Source organism: Pseudopipra pipra, chromosome 4 (genome assembly GCF_036250125.1).
Source record: "Pseudopipra pipra isolate bDixPip1 chromosome 4, bDixPip1.hap1, whole genome shotgun sequence".
NCBI classification, from domain to species: Eukaryota; Metazoa; Chordata; class Aves; order Passeriformes; family Pipridae; genus Pseudopipra; species Pseudopipra pipra.
In genome coordinates, this window is record NC_087552.1 from 16,423,046 (window position 1) to 16,449,628 (window position 26,583).

General features: G+C 36.7%; 1 protein-coding gene across 4 annotated transcripts in view; it reads right to left on the bottom strand.

Moving 5' to 3' along the window:
* The window catches only part of LRBA (LPS responsive beige-like anchor protein), a 408,434-nt gene that overhangs the window by 56,234 nt on the left and 325,617 nt on the right, over window positions 1–26,583 (bottom strand). For all 4 annotated transcript variants that reach the window (XM_064651760.1, XM_064651761.1, XM_064651759.1 and 1 more), the window contains one exon: window positions 4,173–4,340. In XM_064651760.1, the coding sequence (XP_064507830.1) occupies window positions 4,173–4,340 (168 nt within the window). The remainder of the gene's footprint in view (window positions 1–4,172; window positions 4,341–26,583) is intronic.

Sequence of the window (26,583 nt, forward strand, 5' to 3'; positions counted from 1 at the left end):
TAATTAGTAACAGTGAATCTGAGTGCAGCCCAGATTCACAAACATCCTTTGTGAATCTAAGCCAGAGACAAGAGAAATTTCTATTCTTCTGATCGAGACTGATGAAATACCCACAAATCAGTCCAAGATGCAAACTATTTTCTACAGATTGTGCTTCAGCTCTTAATCAGTTGCTTGTCCAAATGACTTACATGTAATTCTGCTTTTTTTTTTTCCTCCATTCTTGGATAGCTATGGCAAAAAGAGAGCAGAATTTGTGATAAGAAGGTGCTGTGAATTCTCTCCAGAACAGCAGGATGACATTTATCTGTGCTACATGACTCCTCCTTGCATCTTCTATAGGCATCAAAAAAGAGCCCTTCCGTGGCACATCTTGCGTTTGGGAGTTCCACAGATCAAAATATGGTGCTCAAGAGCAAGTCAACAGAAGGCAGAGATACAGCACACCTCTGCTGGCAAATACAGTATTTTCCACTGGAAAGACGGTTACTGCTTGTCAACTGAACAGCAGCTTCCCTCTGCAGCTGTAACCTCCTTCAGTAAGACACTCAAGTACAAGGATCAGAGTCAATGACAATGCTACTAAAATGGTTCGAGGGACAAAGAGGAGGATGAAGGAATGGTCTCTGCAGGGATGAGTAGTGCCAGCAGAGATACTGAATCTCTTGCCTTGCTTCTCCTGGTTGCAGTTCCCTTCCCCCACTGGCTGCGACTCAAACCCTTCTCTCTTGATCTGCTCCCCCCCCCCCCCCCCGAGATTTGCCTTTGAATTATGCAAGCTTTGCACTCCCCAGGGTTTATCTGCCAAAAGGTAGCATGTGTCCCATGGTTTGCATTTTAGTTTAAGATTTTCTATTATGGCAGTCAGATCCTTTCAAAATACTTTACTTCCTTTATTCCCATAGGCAGAAAGAATGGCAGGAAAAAATTGTTCACAGAAGTATAAGAGGAGGTAAAAGTTCTACATTTTCAGTTTAAAAAAAAAAAAAAAAGAAAGGTGGAATATGGTTTTAATCAAGTAGTTTTCCTTCCTAGACGAGTACTTCCTTCTTGTAATATATATAACCTGACTGCCTATAAAAATAAAGGTGCCAGTTGGAGCCATTTAGGAGACCTAAGGAAATTCTGCATTAACCTACACTCCTCCAGTCCTCAGTTCCTTCCACTATTGTTCTGTGTGTGGCCTCTCTGATAAGTCAGGTCACCAATATCCATACAAATATCTGCAAGATACTTCAGAAACACATGCATCATAGCCTTCTCATTACTGATGTGGCCCAGGCTTAACATTGACTATGTGGGGAAATAGCTATGGTTTAAGCACGTGCTATTATTTCCACTCGATACCTAAAAGCCTCAAGAACTTGCAGCCCTCAGAGCATACAGAGGCTTCTCCTTGGCTTAGGTTTGCAAATAAAAATACATTTTCTGTTACAACTCCTGAGATTTAAAGACCCAAACCTTGAATCTTATTGAGAGCAAAAAGCCAAAAACATCCTTTTTGAAACGAAGGAATCCAGAGTAAAATTTCCCAGTTTAATACTCGACTAATAAACAGGTACTAAATCTGAGGTGTCGTGCCTGCCTAAAAATACTGCTAATTTCCCAGATCAGAAATTCATTTGGCCTCTAACCAGGAATTTGGTGGAGAAAAGACAAAATATTTTCTGGCAAGCTGCCTGAAGGAGAAAAATAAATGCTGATTGAAGCTGCTTGGCAGTACAGAACGTTAGCGCGGGTCCTCAGGGAGATGGATTAGCAAGCAGGAAGAAGGTGATGCTGTCAGAGGTGCATGATAAATTCATTTAGCACATAGATATGGAATGATTATGCACATAGATATACACACAAACAGATTTTTCATTACTTTCCTCTCTAGCCATAAGTAAAAGCAGAATAAGTCACCATTGGTGATGATAGCCATTAAATCTCTGCACTGTCAATATCCCATCAGAGCTGATCATACTCAAATCTCAAGCTGCATATACACACTTACATAATAAGAAATACACCTTAAAAAATACATGCAAATAGCAAGGGATACCTAACAGGAATCCTTCAACTGTTTTAATGACCTGCTCAAAAATGCTAAATAAAAGTATTCCATTGGACCAATCTTCAAGCAACTCAGAACAGAAGTGCTATAAGACATCATTCATTCTGCTGCCTGCACTCATCACTGTGTATTTTTGACACCATCAGTAGTGTTTCAAAATTCTGCTGCCACTAAGCTACTCCATTATTATGAACTCAACAACATTCCCCCTTCTGTTTTCATTTTTATATGCCACTCAGCTCAGGCAGCACAGAACAACTCAAAAGAAAGAAACATTGTTGTAAAGTACAGTAAAAACATGACAAATCCAAAATATCTGAGATGACCCACACATCCAGACAGATTTGTAACTTCCCTGGTCTCAAGTTACTTTTTTGTCAGACTACAACACAAATAGAATAGATCCCAGTTCGTCTAATAATAGAACTGTTCTAGAAAAATTAAAAGCTTAACAAAAATTGTGTTCATAGACTGCTATTTTGATTAGTGTTACTTCAATTATTGGTTCCAGAAGCAATAGTTCAATGATGGTTCATTTAATAACAAAATTAAGAACAAACTACATACATTACCCAGTCTATATTTCAGCTCACACTTAAACCAAGTACGTCAAGAGTCTAATACTCTTATAAGGTAGGAATAATTCCTTGTCAGTGAAAAGTAGACAAACATTATCAGTGAAATGAAAACATGACAGGGTGAACATCTATTACTCTAGTACTAGGTCAATAACCTTTTCAAACCCAGATGATGACATTTTTCCTTATAAGCCAAGTGTCCCAGTATCCTCTTTCTTAGCTCAACTAAATGTATTTATGTGCAACGTAAGTATTTGAGCTTTAAGCAGACCAAAATGCTGTCTGCAGACTGATGGCAACCCACATAATGTTGACACTGTGCTGATACTTAAGCCAGTCCCTGTGTACCCCACATGCCATGCAAACCCCCCAAACCTTCTCACTGCACACACAGACCAGCTACAACCCACAGTGTTGCTATGAGATGACTTTCTCTAAGAGGCAGGCAAGGTGCCCCACACAGTCAGATGGCCAGTATGTACAGAGAAAATAGTATTATTTAAAACAGTAATCGCTTATTCTCAGACTTCCTTTAAATAAGCAGTAGATAACAAACAAAAACTTCAAGTAGGATTAACCTAGAATTCTACTGTGAACTTCAAACCTAATATTTGTAAGCAGAAATGGATTAATTCTTCTTTTCATTCAGTTCGTGCATATATTCTCTGTTGAACATCTAATCACCCATTGAAATAAAATAGTTGATAGCATTCACATGACTTTGTTCTCAGGGACTGAGAATATTTTATAACAAAGTAGCACTTACATTTATTCTATAATTAATATACTTGCAGTTATAATTGATACCAATGTATTGTCTGAACAGAGGACATAAAAACGATAAAAATCTGTTTGAATCGCCCACTCCACTCTGTTCTTTTTTTTAACAGCTGTCTAGATGGAGGAGGAAGGACTCTTTAAGCCCACAACATCCTATGAGATACTTCAGCAAACAGATTTTCTGAATGATGCTGAGTCTGAGTAAAACTACTGATCTCTCCAGTGTTTAAATATCTACTTCTGCATATGAAAAATACAGGACAAGGTATTTTAGTTTGATAGTAAATCAAATTAAAATATTGGGAGCTGCAAAACTATAGTGTTTTCTGTGTATTACATATACAAGACTGCGCTTAAAGAGAACTGTTAAAAGTGCAGAAGTAAATCCAGAAGTGCAAGCCAAGTCAAGGTTGCTCACTGCCTTTTGCCACTAAGATCTAGTTATTAGGGAACACAATGACTGATTTCAGCAACTGAAGCAATCCTCGAACATTTATTTTTATATTGGTATCCAGTCTGGGCTGAATCCAGGTGCACAAAGTTTAAGAGCAACTTGCACCCTTGTTCTGTTAATTCTGCATGCTGTGACAACTGGTTCAGGCACCTTGCATTTGACTGGCCTGTAGCCAAACCACAAGAGAATGCAAAGAAATGGAACATTCACCAGAAGCCTTGAACAACGTGGAATCTTTGCATTTTCAACACTGCAGTGTTTAATGAAGATTTTTTTCTTTTCTGTATTTAAAGCACAAACTTACCTCTCTCAATACGGAATCAGTTATTGAACTTAAATTAACAGCTCCTTCATAAGTCAAATAGTAGAATACATTCAGTGACCTAACAGCCTCTGGCCCTTGTTGTTTGTAGCCAAAAATCAGATCAATCCACTGGTGAAGCTGGCAGGAAACAAACTCACTTTCTAATGCCTGTAACAAAAACACACACACAAAACACATAAACGTGAGTTTCCCTGATAGTCATCATTTGGTAATCACAGAAGCATTTGTTTTAATAGCATACAAAATTACCTTAACAAGTATTGTTCTGTAACAATACAGAATTGCAAAGAGTATTTTAGACATTCTATCCAAACAAAAGGTGGGCCCTGTAAGAGATGCCTGAGTCTCATGCCCTACTTCCCACTAACCAGGAAACCCTGCTTTTAAAACTGTAATAGGGAGAATAAGACAAAAAAATCAGTAAGTGGAAAGCATTTGTGCCTTTGTAGACAGCCTGGCTGTTTCTATGAACTTTCAAGATGAAATTGTGCTTTTCTGTGTGATCTGCATGGTGAATAATAACAGCACAATTATCTGATTCTGACAGCCAGAGAGAAGATTGATAAATTTGGGGAAATGGAACTAACTAGGGATGTTAGGGTACAAATTATTTAACATGTTGGACTACCAAACTGCTATCACTTCTATGTATTTCTTGTATACATCTCTTATACAAACTTATACAGAAACCTATACAGAAGCACTATGCTGAACAATTAAGCTGCTTTTCTGAAGATGTTTTCCAGTTACAACCCAATCCCAAAGACAAAAGCATCCAAAAAATAAAGAATCTCTCCACATTGGTATTAGATACAGCACAACTATATTAAAAGGTAACCTAAAAACCATTGGCATCTAAAGAGTTAAGTCATCTAGATTAAATCACTAGTGGGATTTGCTTTTTCTATTTTATACAGAGGGTTCAAAGTACTTCTTATTCGAATTAGCAAACAAAACAACATAACAAACTGATATTCTCTTCATCTAACAAAATGAATGGCATTTTCCTTGCAAAGGAAATTCCTAATTTTGAGCAGAGGAAGTTGAAATTAATCTGAAAACCAGGGAAATCACTCTGCAATTTGCACACAGAAATGATGGGTTTGTTTCATTAACCGATGCCTGAAAACAAGATTTAAATTGACACATAAAACCAGCAATTGTCTTAATTTGTGTGGTGCACTCCACACAAAAGCCCTAAATATGTTCAAATTAGAGCAAGCTGCTTGATTGTCACTGCAGTCTCATGTCATATTAATGCATGACAAACATTAAACCATACACTTAAATGGCAATTTATATCATTTAAATGTTTACTGCCACACCAGATCATCACTCATTTAAATGTGACTTTCTGACAGCTAATTTCAGTTAATTTTCCTCGATTCACTTAATTAGAACTTTCAATCAAGAAAAGACCTGTACATATCTTAGACATCATATCATTCTTGTTTTATTATTACTTTTATTAGGATACTGAATTGCTGAAAGCATCCTTTAAAATGAATTACCGCACAGTTTAGTATCTCTTTGGATGTTCATATAACAATACCTCACAACATATATGCTTAGACAGGACTTTGTCTTTCTTTTTTCTTTTTTTTTTTTCTTCTTAATTTAAAAATCCCCACCCAATGTTTAGACACAGACGCACAATTAAAACGATAAAAAACCACAAGCAGGTCAATTAAAAATTAATGATTTCAAAATTGTTTAATAAGATAAAACCAGTCAGGAGTCTCATGAGTGTCCATAATACTACAATGTGCAGCCATAAAATTCTACAGGGCTCAGCAAATGACAATGATCAGAATTAATTTTCATGCTATCCTGCTAAAAAAAAAATTAACCCTAGAACATACTTACTGTTATCATTATAACTATGTAATGCCAAGAAAAATAGTGTTATGAACTTACGGTTTTTATATATATATATAATATTTATATCTATTTAGTGTGCATAAGTTGCTCATATTTTCCTTTTCTACAAAAGCTAGACTTTTAGTGAGTCATATTATCCTTACAAAGCATTTGGACATGAATAACTAAAGGAATATCACTGCAATCTCTTTAAATTAACATACATATAAATGAGATTTTTTTTTCTCCTTAAAAAAGCAAAACTAAAACACACTCTTTGCCTTCTCATGGAATGGTTGGGATCATCCTGAATTTACTTCTCTTTTTCAAGTTTGAAATTATTTTACACTTGTAATTTGTACAGATGCAAAGTATATTTTTTTTTCCTTATTAGGCCATTTAAAATCTACTTTCTTAGTTGCCAAATCACAAATAAAAGGGCTAAACGAAAAATGGCTACAGTCAACATCAGGACCCCGAAGGACAGACCAAACACAGCACACAAATTCAAAGGCTAAATAAGCTTGCCTGACATTCCAGGTTCACAGTTAAGCTCTTGGTTGGAGGGAAGTGCTTATGCTATGACATAATCAACGAAGGAACAACAATTAACAGCCTGTATAATGATTAAAAAATAAGACTATCAAGGAAAACAACACAGTGGACCAGACCAGGCCATGTAGTGCACTTTGTAGCCAGGCTGGTGTCTACTATGTAGGTATGGGCCCTCCTTAAGAAACCATCTGAGAAATAAAGAAGTTGCAATTTGCATACCCATTCAGTTATAAAAACGGGGGGATTGGTGGGCTTTTTTTTTGTTTGTTTGTTTGTTTTTGTTTTTTGTTTTTTGTTTTTTGGTTTTTGTTTTTAAAACATCACTGTTAGCCTTTACTTCTTGCAAAACTAAGCCAAGGGTATGGATGGCTAAACATTTAGGATTACTTAAGCATCCAGGACAGCCATTGCTCATTAAGGCTCAAGTTAAACACAGCACAGCAGTGGAATAGGAACATCCTTCCCATGCTGCTCTTAAAGCAAGCCCATCAATTGTTAGAGCTCCCATGGCAGACCAAGTACATCATTTACTGTTTGCTACAAAGAAAACGTGCAAAACAAGAAAACCCTCGAAAGCATCCAGCATAACACGGTAATGTTCAATCCTATTGAGTTATTGTAAAACAAATCAGTGACTAATGTCCAATTGTTAAAGGATCAAACAAGACCATGAAAAGACTGTCACGTGAAGCCACACACAAATTGTCAATTCTGTCCACGGGGACTCATATTAACTTTGACAAACTGTCTTGGGGCTGATATCTGGTTTTTTAATGAGATCTATTAGGCAGAGACTAAAACACTTGAGATATGCTAAAAAGTACAGTATACAGATGTCAAACACAAACACCTATTAGTAACTTTCATTTCTCTATTCCCAAGGTAGAAACACTTCAGACACATCAACAAATAGAAGCTTTGATCTTACAAGGAAATTTTAGTTTATTCATAAATATTTTTCAAGTGCACAATCTGATGCCACTAAATATGTGCAATCAAAACTACCTCTTCATGAATGACTCTGAAATTCACTATTTTATGTGAATTTTATTGAGTCCTGTTTTCTGAAAGGAATGAACGGAGAATAATTTACTGCTGGCAACCAAAGACTAACATCAGTCTAATACTGATACAAATGATTTTGCAGAACATGGTTGGAATGACAGAACAGAAGACTAGCAGGTTAGGAAAGATTTTTTCTTTTTCCAGTATCAGTTCTCGAACCATTTATTATGATATATTTTCCTAAACAATATTATCCCCTTGGAATCAAGATTTGTATCTTTAAAGTGACTACTATTGGCTTTTGTCCTCTACTCCTATTTCTGCTTTAGATTTCATGCAATGACATACAGCATATGAAATTATGTCTATTAAAAATGAATATATACTGTGCTTGAGTTTGGGATGTTCCAATGCTGAAATTAGATGAAAGGCTTAACTGCATTTTTTTCATCAGCACAGATATATATTCATAATCAAGCTGTTTAGAAATAAATGACCCGCTTGCCTTATTCCTATGCTGACCTAAAGTTAAATGATTTTGAAGCAAAGCATAAAGCATGCATGCAACTCTTATTGGAAAGACAGAAGTCCAACCTACACAACATGTGGTTTATATAGCTAAAATTAAAGTAGAAAATTTGATGAGAAACCAAAACTGCTCATACATGAATAAACTTTCCTATTCACTCAATTGAAAACAAAAAAAAAACAAACAAAAAAAACAAACAAAATAACAAACCCAGGAATATACTACATCAGCAAGTAAGAAATTACATATCTCCAGTACAAAAAATTGCCTTTAATGGACTAAACATTTCAATTCCTCCCTGAACTAAAGAATTTCCTATGAAATATTTAAAATAATGGAGTCTCTTTTGCGTTCCTTTTGAAAAAATATTTATGTATGAACAGAAAAGCACGAATTAGGATTTCACACATCTTTAGCACAACCACAATTTTCAGGTGAAAAATACTCTTCTTGAACATGACAAAACACCCACATTACTGCAGGACCAGGTTACTACTTTAAACTAAGCACATGTTCTGGCTTGGAACTATGTGTGTGCACATGCATTCAAACAAAACCCAAACCCCAACAAAACCAAACAACTGGAACAATGTTTGCATGTGTAGGCTTTCAGACACAAGTTGGTAACACTGCCTTAACATTGATATATGACCTTAGTAAGTTACAATGAAGAAGGCTGTTTTTTTCAGCCTAATTAGAACTGTTTCAAATTTTCCTGCTAAATATATGATAGAAAGTCCTTTCAACTTTTTTTTTTTTTATTATTCTAGAGTTTCTTTCCACGTCAACCTTGTTCCAATCAAAATATGTTTTGAATTAAATTATTTTGATTCAATATGTGGATCACATTTCACTTCTAAGATTTAAAGTCCGAAAAGGAAAAGTTTAGGCTGTTCAAACAAAGCAAATGCGGCCACTTTGCGGAAAGCTATTCACATTTACCAAGACTGACAAATTGTTTGTGTGCACCATTAGGTCTAGTTTCTGCAATAGTTGCCAGATTTCCTGTCCTCCTAATAACATATTAACTCTTGAAGTGCTGGCTTTATCTTTTGAGGTTTCTCAGTAACCTCCAGCATTTAAAAGGAAATTACCAAACACACTTTAACCAGCAACACCGTTTGATCGCACGGCTAGGCATCTGAGAAAAAAGATGTATAAAAAGTTATTGGAAAGATACTGAACTCGAGCCTGCCTTGAAGATATCAGAAGGGAGAGGACAGAAGAGGTAGTAAGGAGAAAACCCCGAGTTCTGCATGAGGTAATACAAATTTCAGAAGGATGAAACGGACATCAGAACTGTTTACGTGACTGCTGGTTTCTAACTTGCTAAATAACTGTTCCAAGCAAACGCATATAGTTTTATTTACTGCATTTCGCAATTTGTTTTAAGCATGAAATATTCAGAAACTGAGCAATTACTTTACAGATAACCTTATAAGAACTATTTCATTTTTCCTTTTTTGTGTGTTCCAGAAACACATTGCCAGTTCTTCATTACAGTTGTAACAAAAGGTAGCATTTTACTTTATTTCACTTGGTTACTGATACCGGGATAAAATAGAAAAAGAACTCTGGAAAATATAATCTTCATAAAAACATTTAACTCAGATGGTTTACCAAAGACTACTGATCTTACAGAACAAAGGATATCAACAGTCTAAGGAGAAGCTCAGACACAGAACTCTGGAAGATAAACTTCCATTCCTCTGTTTCTTCTTCTCCTCTATATTTAACAATAAGCTACCAAGTAATGACAAAAAAGAAAATCTGAGTAATAGTGTAACTTAATGAAATTCTGTGGCAAGGTATATTCTGCATAAGCAGAATGTAAAGAAAGAAAAATATTCTGCAATTTAATGACTAACTCATATCTGAATTATTAGCAAAATAAGAATCAGTTAGGAGCACGTTCAGCTAAAAATCTTGATCACTTTTGTACCTTCTGGTGATTTGTATATTCAGTCTACAACAGCTATTTTGTAGTTTAAATGGACAAGTCAGACAGCTGTTGTGTATTTTATAAAATGAAAGCTACATTTTCTTTAAAATTTGACTTTATTCTCAACTAAAATGTCTATCATTAGGTGTCAGGAATAAAAGATTTGGGTGAATACGAAAACTTGGAGCATTCATAGCTACTGTTTCCATAAAGGAAAGTGATCACCCTTAAAAAAAATATTTCTTAGTACATCCTTGATAATCCGCAAATTTGAGAGAAATATTTTAAGGCAACATGAACAGTATATAAACAGATCAAATGCTTCATTTTTATTCTTAAGTTTCAAAGTTTAGACATCTACCCTAGGTGCCAAAAGTAAAAACATTTACACAGAGGTTTATCTTCACTCTTGTGAGCAATTCCACAGCCTTCTCACTAGAGCAACTTATACTTAGATCCTGGCTTCAGGATTTTCAAAGTTACATGTGAGAAGACGACACAAGCATATGGCTGTTAGAACCAAAAGATGTTCTCCAAAAGACATACCAAGAATGGCTTCTTCCCAATTGTTTGGTTTCAGCCAGAGCTAGAAAGGATATAGAACTGTGGTAGGAATAAAAAAAATGATCATGAGGTCTTTATTAAATTCTCCTACATGAAAAATAATATATAAAAGCCATATTTAATTAAAATTGTGAAATCACACAAATGGCTAACATTATTTATAACTGTGATAATACTGATATATGTGGCTTGCATTTGACCTTTTCCCAAGACAAACAGAAAATCTTACTATGACTGGTTAAACCATAACTATTTATTACTACAAACATGGCTAAAGGCAAGTATTTATAACACCAGGAGGTGTTGCTGAGTTATCCACCATTTCCACTTCCTCCAACCACATCCCTGCATTTATTGTCCACATTTAAAATGTCTGCTACATTGTTAAGAGGATTCTCTCCTGCAGAAAAGTCATCAATATCCCTGAGGTCAAGACAGGGAACGAAAATTCTTTTTGAAAATCCTCACACACAGCACCAAAAAGAGGCAGGAAGTTCCCTTCTCCCCAGATTTCAGCAATTCCTCTCCCAGTTCCTCCAGCACTTGCTGGCATGAAGACTGACAGCCTGGATCTGGAACCTATTACCCATGGAAGCACAGGCTGTTAACCACACAGCTGATAGCTGGCTCAGTGAAATTAGTTTAAATGACGGGTGTTTAAAAAGAAAAAACCTCAACCACCAAACACCAAAATCCCACAACATATGAGTGCATTTCACCATGCAAGTTCTCTGGGCTGGTTATCTTTTCTCTCAGAATGTTAATGCAGGTAAACTGCTTCTAACACTTCAGTTAACTTTCATACTTCTAGCCAAGGGACTTCTGCCTGGCATCTCCCTGAGCTTTGTCAACAGGACCACAGTTGTTCCTGAACGTGAGTACCCAACACCTCCAAAAGGATGGTAAACAGTGACTCACCTTTTTATGTTACAGATTCTTTCCTGTTAAGAGAGAGGGCAAAACACGCACTACAAAATTTTGAACCACATAATGCTTGCTTGCCTTTGAGATTGTACAACCTTTTAAAAAACTGAAGCTATCCAAACAGGCCAAATTCTGAAATTCAGGGAACTACTAAAGCACACTTAATCAGTGGTGGGGTTTTACCCTACTGAATACACAACTAGCATAATTTGAATGCAGTATACAGTGAAACTTGAGTGACTGCAGTGAAGGTCGTGAAGTTTTAGAAAACACCATAAATATGAACTGAACTTGTATCATTAAAATACAAAACCTGGTTTCTGTGAACAGACAAAACTACAGTTGGAACAGATCTCATGTTAAGCATTTAGGCTGGATACTACCAGCCCATTTAATGCTCGAAGTTTAAGCCTAAACATACTGTTTGGTTAATGACAGCACAATACACTTGAAGCTGTGAGAAACTAGTGATTTTTTAATGTATTTTACATTTAAACCGCTTGTACTTTTCTTCCTTTTTTAGGATTCGCTCTGTAAGCCCTAAAAGTCAGCTGTTGCTTTATTTTTGCACTCTGTTTCTACAGCTTGCAGCATTTATACCTCGCTTTGATGTGTCAGTCGTATACGCAATTCACAAGAACTGTGATGATCAACAAGTATCAGTATGCATGTAAGAGGAGACAGAAACAGTTGCAAACACATGGCCTTCAAATCATTGCAAACAGCACAAGCAAACATCTTAAGAGTTGTAGAGACTAATCTAATTTGTCTTTGAAGCCAGTTGTGTGGAAAAAAAATGGTCTAGAAAAAATTGTTTAAGATTAGGAAATGGTATGACAAAAGGTCAAGGAATTTAAAATTTAAAACACAGTTTAGATGCAAGTCAGGCAGACAAGTCGTTTCAATCTCGTAATCTGACTTGTCTGTTAACTCACAGAATAGAACTATTCCAAAGTTTTTGGGGAACAGAACACAAGATTTAAAAAGACAATTAGGGTACCACATCTGAATAAATCAAACAGCTACAAAAATAGGAAACGGTACTATATCATCACGTGGGACAAATGTGTAACCCACCCTGGGGCTAACACACATAGATAGGAACAGGATTTGCTTCCTTGAGATGATTATGAACAGCACAGCCCTGACCTTCCATAACGCCACTCTGAGTGGTCGCTTAGCAGGACAACCCAAGGTGTGTTTGGCAAGGTCATAAGACTTCTTAAAGTTGGTATTTACATGGGATTACAAAGCAGAATCATAATTTGAAGATTACAGAGAAAGGGAGAATTTGTGCACCAAAGACATTCAGCATCTAAGAAAAAAAAAATCAGATATGTAGAATATACTATTTGGAAAATTAAATGCTCTTTGCAAACTTGCTCAAACACAACAGGTTCTCATTTAGCCTCTTTTTCTGGCACATTTGCTAAGCAAGCTATCGGGAAGTCTGGATCTAGACAAACTGGTGCTAAGGGTGGCCCACCTTCTATCAAATACACTAGGACAAAAGCTTCCTCAATCTCCTGATTAAGGAGGACACTGCCCCACTCTTGACTCTTTGTCATGCCCTGTCCCAGTGGATCCACTGGGCTGTCTCATGCTCCCTGGGAGTAGGTTGGCTAGTACTGGAATTCGTAACAGAACAAAGAGCTCTCAGGAGTCAGGTTCAATGCCTGAAAGAAATCAAACTGAAAATGGATTGTATTTATTAATTACTTCTTTAAATGTCCATTCTTAGAGAATGAGAAATCTCTATGTTTTTATTCTAATTTCATCATGTATTGCATGTTGAGTTTGAAATAGTTTTGTTCACAATACTTTCTTGCAGACAGAGTAATTTCTTCTAGATTTTATTCCCTTCTTGCACCTAAACAGCTTCAAATTTCCACTGACAGCTGTACACAGAACGGCAAGTAATATATTGAGTATATTGAGCATGCTCAGGAAACCAAGGCATAAACACCTCCAAGTGCAACAGACATTCTGTAGCCAGTTGAGAGCAAACTTTTCATAACCTTTATATTACTCTGCCATGAACCATGTTAGTGTGAAGGGCATAGGAGATGAATACTATGAACATTCAGAGGTTATATTCTAAAAAAGATTATGGTCGGTTTTTAACATTTTTATCAATTACCTTTTCTCCAGTACTAAGCTAAATAAGATGCTAGAAAACACTAGAATTTTCCCTTCTGTAAGTAATATAATTTTTTCTTCACAGGTGTCCTAAAAACCCCCTAATTTTGAAATAAAATAAAAATATACTGTAATAAAATTATATTTAACTCCCGTCTTCCAAATAAACATTTAATTCAGAGACTGAACTCCTAGGGGCAGCTCTTGCTCTTTAGAGGGAAAACAACAACCATCTATGACATTACTTGCCAGGATGGAAAAAGAACAAGCTTAAAAAGTATGCAAAAACAAAAAACCCAAGCACAATATTATGTCATGTTTTAAAGTAGCAGCAACCAAATTACAAGGTTTTAATGAAATAACATTCTAATAAAACCACCTAGTCTGACTGAGGGTAACACTAATGAGATGATTTTTTTTTTTAATAAAATCCCATGCCTGTGGAGTGGCTTACCTTACCCACAGTATGCTAAGCACAAGAAGAGCACCAGGTCTTTGTCTCAAAGTCTGAGGCTGTTAAGAGCCATAAGGGCCTGACTTTACCCAGGAAAGCTGAAGGTCCCCACAGTTCTTTAGTACCATCACCACATCACAGGGCACTTACTGCTGCAGATATCCCTGCACCCTCTGTCATCTCAGTGCCACAGGTACCTCCTCCAAACTCTATCACCTCAGGAATGCAGGTGCCTTCTCCAACAATTGTCATCTCAGGGATGCAGGTACCTCCTCCAACAATTGTCATCTCAGGGATGCAGGTACCTCCTCCAACAATTGTCATCTCAGGGATGCAGGTACCTTCTCCAACAATTGTCATCTCAGGGATGCAGGTACCTCCTCCAATAATTGTCATCTCAGGGATGCAGGTATCTATCTCCTCCAGCCTCCATCACCTCAGTGCCATCACTATCTCCTTCAACCTCTGCCACCTCAGGGCTGTGGATACCTCCTCCAACCTCCATCACCAAAGCTTCAAGAGCACCACCCCAAAGAGCGTATGATGGGAAACCAGCTCTGTATTTTCAACTCTACCCTTTACTTTAATTACTCCAGGTAAATGCCGAACAGCAAAGAAACCCTTTGGCAGCGTTTGGCAGCAATATAAAATGGCGGGTGAGGCAGCTGGGGATGCCCTTCCCCGCGGGGCCGGCGGTCCCCACTCGGGGAATGCCGCAGACGGAGAGCGCACCGGCGGCTCTGGCCCCGCATCCCAGCGCCGGGACAGCGGAGCCCCGTTCCCTGCCGCAGGCAGAGTGGGCAGGGGAAGGAAGGGGTTAATGGGCGCTGGGTGTCCCCGGCGGAGCAGCCCCAGCGCCCGGCCGCGCTAATGAGCCGCTGCCGGGGACCCTGCGGCGGCTTTCAAACCCGGCCCGCTTCAAACGGTGCCACCCCGCCACCGAGGGAGGGCGATTAGAATAAATGACCGGAGTAATTAACTCTGATTGGGAACCACCTGACTGGAAAGAGAGGCGAGGAGCCGTGCAGCCGACGGGCTTGTGGCCGAGAAAAGGAAGCTTTCCTTTACCCCCGTGCTTGTGTGTGCTAAGAGAGCTCTTCCTTTCAAATAGGTATGTGGGGGCACTAATGAAAAGCAGCTTTCAGCCCAGGGCCTCCCCATTCACTCTGAAAGGGGCAGAGAAGAAAAGCTTCAAAGTAGAACTAATTTACTTCATCCAAGCCCGGCTTTGGGCAGCCCTGCAGTTTGTACTGACACCGCAACAAAATATTGGTTTAAAAAAAAAAAAAAAAAAAAAAAAGCTTGTCCTGTTTCAGGAGGTTAAACATTTTCAAACCACCTGCAAGTTGCTGAATTTTTTTTTTTTTGTTAGCTTTTTTGGTTATTTTATTTTATTTTAATATGGCTATTAAGGCCTTCATCCAGAAATCCAGCCTTTCCATTCCCCGTGCTGCCAAATTTTTCAAAGCACGAAGGCGGTCCCTTCCCTCTAGTGGTGGGAACTTCATTTTTTTGTGCTATGGAAAACAGTAACAATTACACATACCTTTTTTTTTTTATTTTAAATAAGACTGGCAATCTCCAGCAGCCCTTAGGCAGGAATCATATTCGCTGTGCCTTGGCTCTCTCTGCCACGCTATTCTTGCCACTTGATTTTACAAAGCAGAGTTACAAAGAGTGAGGGCATTACTACCTGCTGTTTTACAAGCAATCAGCAATTCATTGTACCAGTGTTGTCCTGTACCTGCTGAGTAAACGCTTTAAAAAAGTTCCACTAACTGCCCAGTAACAACTACAGTATGGTAGCAAAAGCAATTCACCAAATGTTTATACTGAGCCTCTGATTTATTTGACAGCTTTACACCTTCAAGACATGATATAATTAAATGTTTTGACAATGAAACAAAAATTGTATAAATTAGAAAGTCGTTAAAAATCTACAGTATCTAAAATGAAAATGTAGTGCGACTATAAAATAGGATTTCTAAAATGCTTCTATAAAACAGATAAAATGTATTTCACTTTTAAAGAGTGATTTTTCTATCCTTAGACTTTCTGCTACTGTATTAAACTATTATACATCTAAAAAATTTCTATTTTAATCACTCCATGAATGCTGTTCAAGAAGACTAAAAATGCAATACTGTGTTATTTTAAAAAGGCAACCAAATCATAGCTTAAGCAAAAATAGTGGACCCAAAATATGAGGAGACCTTTTAAAACTTAAAATACTAAGCATTATCTTAATTAATTGTGTCAATTGTTGTAATTTTGCTTGTTTCAAAATATAAACCAAGAGCTGCCACGATGTCTTAGGGGACAACTAACACACTGTGATATTAATCCTACCCCTCCAAGGCACTCAGTTCAAACCTCAGACAACACTTTTTATCTGCGTAGACCAGCGAGACACAACCCGGCACTTCCTATTGTAGAGAAGAGGATACCAGGAATGCTGAAAATGGGGTTCAGAAGGTGAAAAACTTGAGGCTGACCATGTCTGTTTGCACAGGGCGGCCCAGGAGAACAGCAGGAATCACTATTTATGTTACAATTGAAAACGAGTATGTTAAAAATCAGATTTTAAAATCGAAACAAATGTCCCTAAACTATGGCTGCTCACTCGAACGTCAGTTCATATCTTTAAAATGCAGTTTCATTATCATTTTTTGGTAGTATGTGTATAAAACGTGAGCTTATTGCTAGACTTAAAAGCTAATTGTTTAAACAATGTATAATTATATAACCATTATTTAAACATTAAAGCCTTTAAGCAACTATGCAAAAACATTTAGAATCAACTTTGCAATGCAGCTGAAGAGCACTGTTGTTCTAAAGGAAACTGTAATCCAGCAAAAGGTAACAATGACCAGTTGTTTATAAAAACCACTGAAATGTTTGGGAACTAGTTCACATTCTCATGCTATGTTTATGTTTCCATTCATCATCCTTCTCCTTGAGAAGATAGCTCAAAAGGAAGAAAGACTGGAGAACAAAATTTTGTTTAAGTTACACATGTAGACGTCAGGTAATTTAACAAATAGAGACAAAAAAGGGATGCCTGTGTATAGCTAAAATCATTATTGCATTAAATCATTTTCTCCTCTCTCGCTCTCTCTCTGAGGGACCCATCCTTGCAGTGTGGTTTATATTTATTTTGTAGATTCAGATTTGCCAGGAGCTTCTAACTCACAAGTAAAGAAAAGGAACCTGAAAGACAATTAAAATGTAACAGTATTCTGTATCTATAAATGTTACTGCAGTGCTGTCAATTAAAGAATAGACATGATCTTTGCTTAAAATGTGTCTCAATGATTGACTCCTGCTCTCTTTACACTTCTCTTCCATCATATTGTAACAGAATAAAACACAACATAATACTGTGCCCATAGAAAATAATTTGGCAGTGATGTGACATTTCCAAGACTGGTATAGTGGGCAAATGGAAAACAGTTATTCCTCAAACTGTTCATAAGGAGGAATATGGCTGTGGTGGACTGTATTTCTGAATAGAAATATCTTTTTTTGCCCCATTTATAAATTACTGAAGCCACGTATCACATTTCTGTTATGATTTATGTGATAACTGAACATGGGGCAATCGTCTTCCTTTGCACCTTTGTGGAAAAAGGTTCAGGAAGTTATCATTTTGTTTAATCAAATGTTTGGGTTTCAGTTCCAGATTCAGTTCCGGGTCTGTCCTCCAGCTACCATGGGGTTTGAAATAAATTATATTAAGAAAATTTGTGAGAATCAAAGTAAAAATAGGTAGCACTCCTTGAAAAGAACTTATCCTCTACTTCGTTATTGTTTCAAGAAATAACTGAGATAATCATAAGCGGTCATATTTCAAAAATGTTTGTTCTGTGACAACCTGACAAGAGAATTCTTGCCACATAAGGATTAGACAGGGTATGCTTGCTTACTACCAAACAACCCAAAGTAAGATGAACTTCTCTGACTGGTCCTATTGAGTTACTGCTGTATTTAATTTGGGGAGTGGTACAGAGGATGGCTGAGTGCTTTAGGTTGAGTATATCAACCTTAATGCAGAATATTCCAAACGTTTATTAATGTAATGCTAGAAACCATTCGTTAATCCCTCAATTTACAACGCCCTCAATTCTCTAAACACCTTTTTTTCCCCCAGGATGTAAGTAAATTCAACTGGATATTTTATAATTAAACAAAACATCAAAGTAATGGACATTTATGCAGCCACCCCACGCTGATGGATTTTTTTTTTAAACTAAATGTAATAATAGAGTATGTCTACTACTTCTCTTAGCATGTATGCACACATACTAAAATCTATTCAGAAACATTGTTTTATATTAATATAAATCTTGCTATTGTTATTCCACAATAAATTGTTATTTATTGTTATAAATTGCTTTATAAAACAATTTAGATTTAAGAAAACCTTTTCCTTTCTCCCTCAAAACAAACTTGTATTATAGAAATATTTAGAGTCTATTCCAGGGATCAGGTGACATGGAAATACACACTCAGAAAAATTGCATTTTATTTAGAAATCTTCTAGACAAAGTCAGTATTTGCCACTTGCCCTCATGCATACAATCACCTAGACAGAAGTGTGCACTATCCACAATCCTTTTGACATTACAGATGAAAGTATAAAGTATACTGCACTGGAATTACCATCAGCCATATTTGTATTCCCCTTCTCACAAAAACTCAAAATCAGTTAAATTTGGTTTGCAAACATGTACATAAATGGAGGAGTCTTGAAATTCTGCTTAACTGTTCCTGAAAGAGTAATCAAGGAAGATTTTTGGTGACTTTGCATAATGACCTTGCCACTGAGATGAGAGAATATGGTAGGTGCATAATTTAATATCCCTCATGCCTTAAATTCTTTCAGATCAGTTATGTGAATCCTAATTTTTATTTTAACAACCCTCCTCTCCAGTTTCCTCACACGCAGGCAAACAATAAAACGACCGATACCTTTCCACAGGCAAGAAGGGATTTAGAAAAAGGTCTGTCTACGTCTACATTTCATTCTTTTTTTATCTAACGTGATCTGTATTCATCATTGAATTGTGGCAATGTTAATGTTATTTTATTCAATAAGTATTTTTGTAAAAATTCAACCTCTAAATAGGTATGAATGTATCAAATGACCCCATGCCCTAACTCGTAAGGAAATGAAGTAACCTGCAGCAGTGATAGAAATCACGTGCAGAGATTCTGCTACCTAAAACCTCTCTCAAATTTTAAAGCATTTAAATAAATCTCCCATTCACCATTTAAAAAAAAAAAAATCATAACTAAATAGCCACCTTGAAAATTAACAGAATTAACTGTAAAAATCTGAGATTTGATATTATAACAATCACAATCACAAGTGCATATATTTCAGAAAGTTCTGTTGCAGGGTTTTTTGTAAATTTGTTTTAGCTTGAGCAAGCTCCCCTCTTGCTATTTACATACTAAATATATACATGATGTAGTGTAAAATCTAAAATTTCAATACCTCCTTTAAAACGTACATTCATAAAATCTGTAGGTATGTAATCACAAGGACTTCTCATATAACATAGTAAACACCTTAGAAGGCTTTACATATTTATGTCACTCATGCACTGTACATACACTAAACAAACCATTTAGTTTTCTTTTTTACAAAAATACACCAGGCCACATTATAAAGATTTAGCATAGCACTACAGAAAATAAGGGAAATGTGCCATGATTTATTAGCCAATTAAATGCGTAATTACTGATTTATCCTTCAAATTACCTATGAAAAGCCCTATTGTTATGACCTGAAATGAAATTTTTAGTGTATGATTATTGGCAATACTAAAACCTCACAAGAAAAATGTTCAGCTTAGCGTGTATACACGCACACACACACAGAGATATAGAGAAAGATAAAAACTTTTTACCTGCAAAAATCAAAGTGTGTATATGGGAAAAGCCATTATTATCATGACATAATGACAATTAAAATTGTATGGTTTCATATTTGACATAACTATATCTGTTCCTGCCCTAAAACTGAATGTTAAGATGTTGGTAAAATATATTCCTGGACACTGGAGCAGTAAAAATACTAATATGCAAAAGGTTCTTAAAATCAATTGGTGCTAACTTTTAAGTATTACAATTATACTATTGGTCCTGAGCTGTGGATATATGTAAGAAATTCAGTATTACACTCTATGGACAAAAGAAAGAGAAAAGAGAGTCCTTAAAAGCTCGTAACTTAGTTATGGACAGAAACTTCATCAGCTGCCTTGTGTTTCAGTGTTTGTTTTCCAGTCATTTCATTGCCACTAGATGATAACAGTACAGTGTAATGATTAGGATTTAGTTCTGCACAGAACTTGCGTGGGCAATACTCAAGCACCCAGCAAAAAACCTTCAGAGAGGGAGAAGAGTTGGAACTTGCAGATCTACCAGGAACAGAAAGCGATGGTGGCTGCCTAACCGTGTAAATTCACAAGAACATGGTAGTCTCTGCCAGGCACAAATCCTGTCTGACCAGTGACTGTGATCTTGGGAGTGGGGAAGAGGGAGGAAGAGAAGAAAAAGACCTTCGTTCCTTCAGTAAGTTTGCACAGGGAAACCAAGAGGAGGAAGGAGAAGGGCTACACTGCCAGCTCCTGAAAGCCACAATTCATTCTTTCCAGTTATGAGAGAGTTAAAAAATTGAAAATTATAATAAAAAATTTTGGACATCAAAATATAGTGTGATTTTTAATTGCCTAGGAAAATTAGAGACTTCAGAGTTCAGATTTTCAACCACCTCTCCACAGAATTAGAAAACTGCTTTGGAAACTGGTAAATGATAAAACCTTAAACTTCTGAAAGCTAACCATTTCAAGAGCAATAGCTTAAGGAAAAACACAAACTACAGCAAAATTTAAAGTGAGAAAGGCTGGAGACTAAAAAATGCAAAAACCTCAAAGAAAAAGTTTACTTGAAACCACAAATAAAAAGAGATTGTAGACTAACTTCACTATGTAACCTAAAGATCCTTCTACATAAAACAGTGGGGGGTTCACATTATATTGAGTGAGACGTACACTAACGAACATTTTCAAAGGCCTTACAGCTGCTGGACCACTCAAGGGAAACTAACTGTTTAGTACAGCCAGTAAAAAGCACATAATTAATAAAAATATGAAAACAAGCAACTAAGGTTACGTTGAGCCTTACGTTAATCTCTGCACACACAGGGGTATAAAATGCAAATATCACCAACAGTTAAGTTTCAAAAACTTGTTTCTTTTACAGAGGACTTCATTAATTCCATATGTATAGCAAGCCTGTCCTTTTTTAATACCTAAATCCCAAAGACTTCTCCTTTAGAAAATTCATAGGTTTGGACTTTGGCAAAACAAAATCAAAACCATGCCACACAGTCATTTTGTTTCTGACGACGCAAAGTGACTCCACATTCCTCTGATTAGACACATCATAATGACTAATACATATAAGGAGCAAAATTACCGTAAGAAACTAAAGTATAATTTACACACAAACAAGAATATCCATAATATTCACCATACAAGAAAAAAAAAAAAAGTCAAACAAAAAAAACAGACATCGAATGAAGATTCAAGTACTGGTAAAAATCCAGTTGTAAAACTCCTGAGAACGATTTGTTGGTTTAAAGTTTGCGTGCTGAGTTGAGCTTACGTAGGTACCATAAGTGCTTAAAATACTGAATTTAGATTTGATTTTTAAATATCTCCCCTAAGGAAATAAGCCTTAGGGGCTAAGTTTCTTGTCAGTTCACCTATTTGTCCGTGTCTCCCTTAGAGCCATGGAAATCTCTGGCTTATTTCAAGTAGATTTGAAAGATGGGTGAAAGTCTCAAAGATAATTAGATTTGTACAGCTTTTCAGAAAATCCATGGTCAGGCACAGGCAAGAGGGGTAAACAAATACCTCCACCAAGAGAAATCCAGGCAGTACATATCCATAATACCCATGTCATTGTGTCTGGTGAGGCAGCATATGCACACTGGCCAGTTCATGGGCAGCCACCAAAAGTGGTGGTGCTGCTGCTTCAGCTGCAATATCATAAGGAATATCTGGGAGAAGCTGAAGTTACTGGTAAGGGATGAAGAGTAAGAAGCAAAGGAAACACAGATGTAGGAAAGCGGGTTTCAGCAACAACTGGTTGCTTTCTCCAGGTAAGTGCTTTAAAGATGTAAAAATAACTTTTAACTCTATTTTGAGAAAACTATGAGGTAACGTTGGAGATCTTCAGAATACGTACTCAGTAGGAGGAGTTTCAAAGTTGCTTATAAAAATATATATACCCGTTTCTTTAGAATTTATTTTTAAGTACTTAATCAGACAAAATAATTTTAGTGTCTTTTTAAATGTACTTCACAGATGTCCCTTATTCTGATTTATAAAAGAGGACATAAATTTAAGTTCAACCCAAGAAATTACATGCAAGTGTTAATACTCGAGTTAGCAAAATAGACTGACATATTTTATAGCTTACTGTGTATTACACCTTCCTAACTAGCTACATAAACTGAAAAGGTGCAATATTTTTAATTAAGTAGAAAGACTACAGCCCTAGATGCTAAAAACATAGACTTTTAAAAAACACGATGATTCAAGGATTTTGGTAGGTAAAACTGAACTATGGAAAAATCTTTACTTATACATCTTCCAACACAGAGCAGAAATCAGCTTTCTGTTTTCTCCCAACCCACATGTGTCACTTCAAATTCCAAATCCAGATTTTGGAGAGAATGTGTATGTTTTTAGGACTTCTAAAATATGCTAGGAAGCTACTGTTCCTAGGTATACTTAATATGAACCAGTCCCTGAAACACTAACTGAACATAAATTAAAAATTTTGTCATTAATTTTATTTCACTCTGGAATCTCCATTATTGAGAACAAGGGGGTACAAAGCACAATGTATATTCTGACATTGCTTTGTGAAATTTGGCATCCGTCAGTGTCATATAAAACACATCCAAAAAAGCAGCACTACCAGTTTTAGCACAAATATTTAAAGTAGCTCAGTATAAACTTTACGTCCAAATAAAGTCTACTAATACCCAGCGAGCAGTGGCGCAGCTGCATTAGCTCATGTAATGTTTCACACATGGAAACCAAGATGCAAGATTACCTCATTTATGGTAACACTCATAAACTACACAGTACACAGTAAACATGTCTACCGAGCAAATTAAAATATCACTGCACTATGCAGCAGCTGAAGCTATCCAGAACCTGTTTATAATCCAATAGAAACAGAAATTTGTCTTCAGTTCTAGAAACAGGGGGGAGGGGGGGAATCAAAGTCTAAGTAAAATAAACTGCACTGCAAGTGTCACTTGCCCCAAGACTTCCTGCTTCCCACAAAAGACATGCACCCATTCTGGAGATCAAAGGTCATGGCTTTACAATAGAATACATTGTAAATAGGTTTAAAATAATTGAATACAACTGCAAACCAAGGACTCATTTATAGCTTGCTAGGAAAAAAAATATAGCTGTTTTAAGTCATTCCAGTATATGAACTGAAACCTGCATTATAAAACTGCATCTGCTTCAAAACTACCAGATCACCACCTGCATACCAGTTGGATTGGGTCATTCCACAGCCATCTAAATAATGAAATGCTTTTGAGTAAATTACATGCCACAATTGTTTTGATTATCCTCCACAGTGTCTGGAGGAACACTAAACTCGGTCGTACCTGGGTGCTCCACAGCATTGCTAGGACCCAAATCTCATCCCCAGGGAAGTTACAACCACTTGCTCTTTCTGTAGCAGCAAGAATCAACCCAAATGCTGTAAATATTCACCTGCAATATGATTTACTTCTCGTGCTGTACTAATTAAACTGAATTTACTTCTTACACAGCTGTCTGGGAGCTCAGTGCCTGGGACAGCAACGGCCTAACTGGGGGGATGGCACAACGCTCTCTTCCATTCTGCTGGTTTGCAAGATCCAGGATTACATGTCCCAAACAAATCAGCATTTAGCCTGTGCCCAGAGGCAGTGCCAGGATGTCACATATGTGAATATCAAACCTGAAGTGAGGAATTTACCTACTAGACACTAGACACCACCTGCTCTTCTTCTTTTATTTTTTTAATCCCTCTCCACATTTGGAAAAGGAATAAAGATATCAAACATAACCACTTATTCCTCTCCAATTCCATAAGATCGTATTTATTCAGTAACAGAAAAGGCCTGTTTTTTCAAAGGACTTTTTTTGAGGTTTTTTCCAAAAACAGCTTCTGAGCTGAAACAACTCAAAAATTGTTTGGAAAACGAGCATGCACAACACATACCTTACAATTTATTGCAGCTGTTTTTGCAGACCACAGACTCATTCAAAATTTACAATAGGCACTATTTTTCAACCAACCGAAGCAACTGTGTCACACACGTCCACATTCAGTATCAACAAGTAAAATCTGTAGAATTATGACAGTTAATAAAAGCTCCTACAGCTCTGTGTGCAAAACCCTGCACAAGTTTTAATGGGATAAATCCTCTGAAAACAAACTATCACCTGAAAGTTATGTTTACTAGGACTTATCTGGCATGCGATCTGCCTCATATTATTAAAGCTCAAATACCCCCCTTCAGGGCCTAATAAATTTGGAGGTTTGTTGGGATTTGCCAATATATTTGCTATGTCACCAGGATTAAAGGCAGGAAATAATTCCACGATATTTACTTATCTCTGTTGTTAACCTCAGTTACCTCTATTAGACTAACAATTATACCACTACAAAACCATAATCGCCAGTCACAGCAAAAAGACAGTTCATCACAGGACTGAATTGATGCTCATTTTAACAATGACACATGAACAATTAACTACTGCCACTTCCTTAAATCAGTGGTTCTCAACCTGTGGTTTGCAGATGCCTTTGGTCTATGGAATACTTCTGAGAGACCACAAAGGGTAATTAAGGAAAGTCTTGGCTTACTGTCACTCAGCTTAAATTTGCTATCCAGGAAAATGTACCCTTCAATGGAAAATTTTATGGGGTCCCAGAAAAAAAACCTGCTGGCAAGTCACTGCCATAGATCTTTTCTTATGCAGCAGAAGCAGACCTTGGAACTTCTACAATAGTTGTGACCTCTTAACTGCTGCAGGTGAAGAGTTTTCGCAGCAAAACTGCAAATCTGAAATAATCAGGAATTCCAGGGTAATGTGATTTCTGGTGGAGCATTCACCTTTGTAGGAAGGGTCTGGCAGATTCATTATCTTCTTTCAGTTCCTTGTTCTGGCAGTGTTTTTGGCTGTTAACAGAAGCCTACTGACTACTTCCAAACAATAAAATCAGATTTCATCCAAGAAAACACATAACTGACAGCATAAGTCTAGGAGTACCCTCTTATGCCCTGTTGCACATTTCTTATTCTGAGTGATAAAGTCCAGATTTTTCTTGGAAAAATCAAAATCCTTTACATAGACTAGCTGCAAAACAACCATCCACCCACACTTAAAGGAATTTCTGATCTCTCTTGAAATTTTTTAAAACATGTAATGAGTTCTTGCCCACCTTATTCAATCAAAACAAACCAGCCTCACATACTCTGTAAGAAAAAATCCCAATCTACCTAGCCACATTTATGTTTCCTTGTACATCTAACCCATTAGAGAAAAAGATTATATATAGTATATTGAGTTATATATAGTATACTGAGTACTTCACCTTAGTTTAACAGAAAGTCATATCTAAGAGCAAATATGACTTTAAAACCCTCAACAATATAATGGATATTTATATATGTCAATTTTTTGGTAATGTACTTTCTCAGCACACTGGCCTTCAGAGCAAACTTGCCTTTCCCTGTCGTTTCATGAAATGCCAAATAATCATACTGGACATAGATAAACAAACCTGTAATCTTCATGTTTACAGAAAATAAATAACAGTGAAAATCCAGTGTCCATTTTTATGTGCCATGGAAAGACCGGTAAGATCTATAACAGAGACCCTCAGTCTTTGGCATATTGGAACCCCACAAAACAATGGAAAAGAGTTTCATGCCTACTTTTGCACAGAGTGGTAATTTTTCAAGATATTTAAAAGAGAAAAGATTTTTGCGTTAAACTTGACTTTTCTTGGAAAGCTGGATTTCATCCCTGCTACAGGACTGCCATCTCATTCTAATCACCAATCTTTTTACAAGTACTCATTAGTCAATCTATATTTTTGGGGATAACTAATTTGATACAAAGGTTTATCAAACTGTGATTAGTTCCGAGGTGATTTTCACAATATTTCATGGTCAAGGTAAGATGTGCTGAGGTTTCAGCTGCAACGCTGACTCAAGTGTTTTCTGGTCTGTCACACTATTTACAGACTGTCGTTCTTGATACCCAGTTATACAAACACAACTGTTTCTTGGGCTGAATGGCAAAGCAAGTGAGAACAG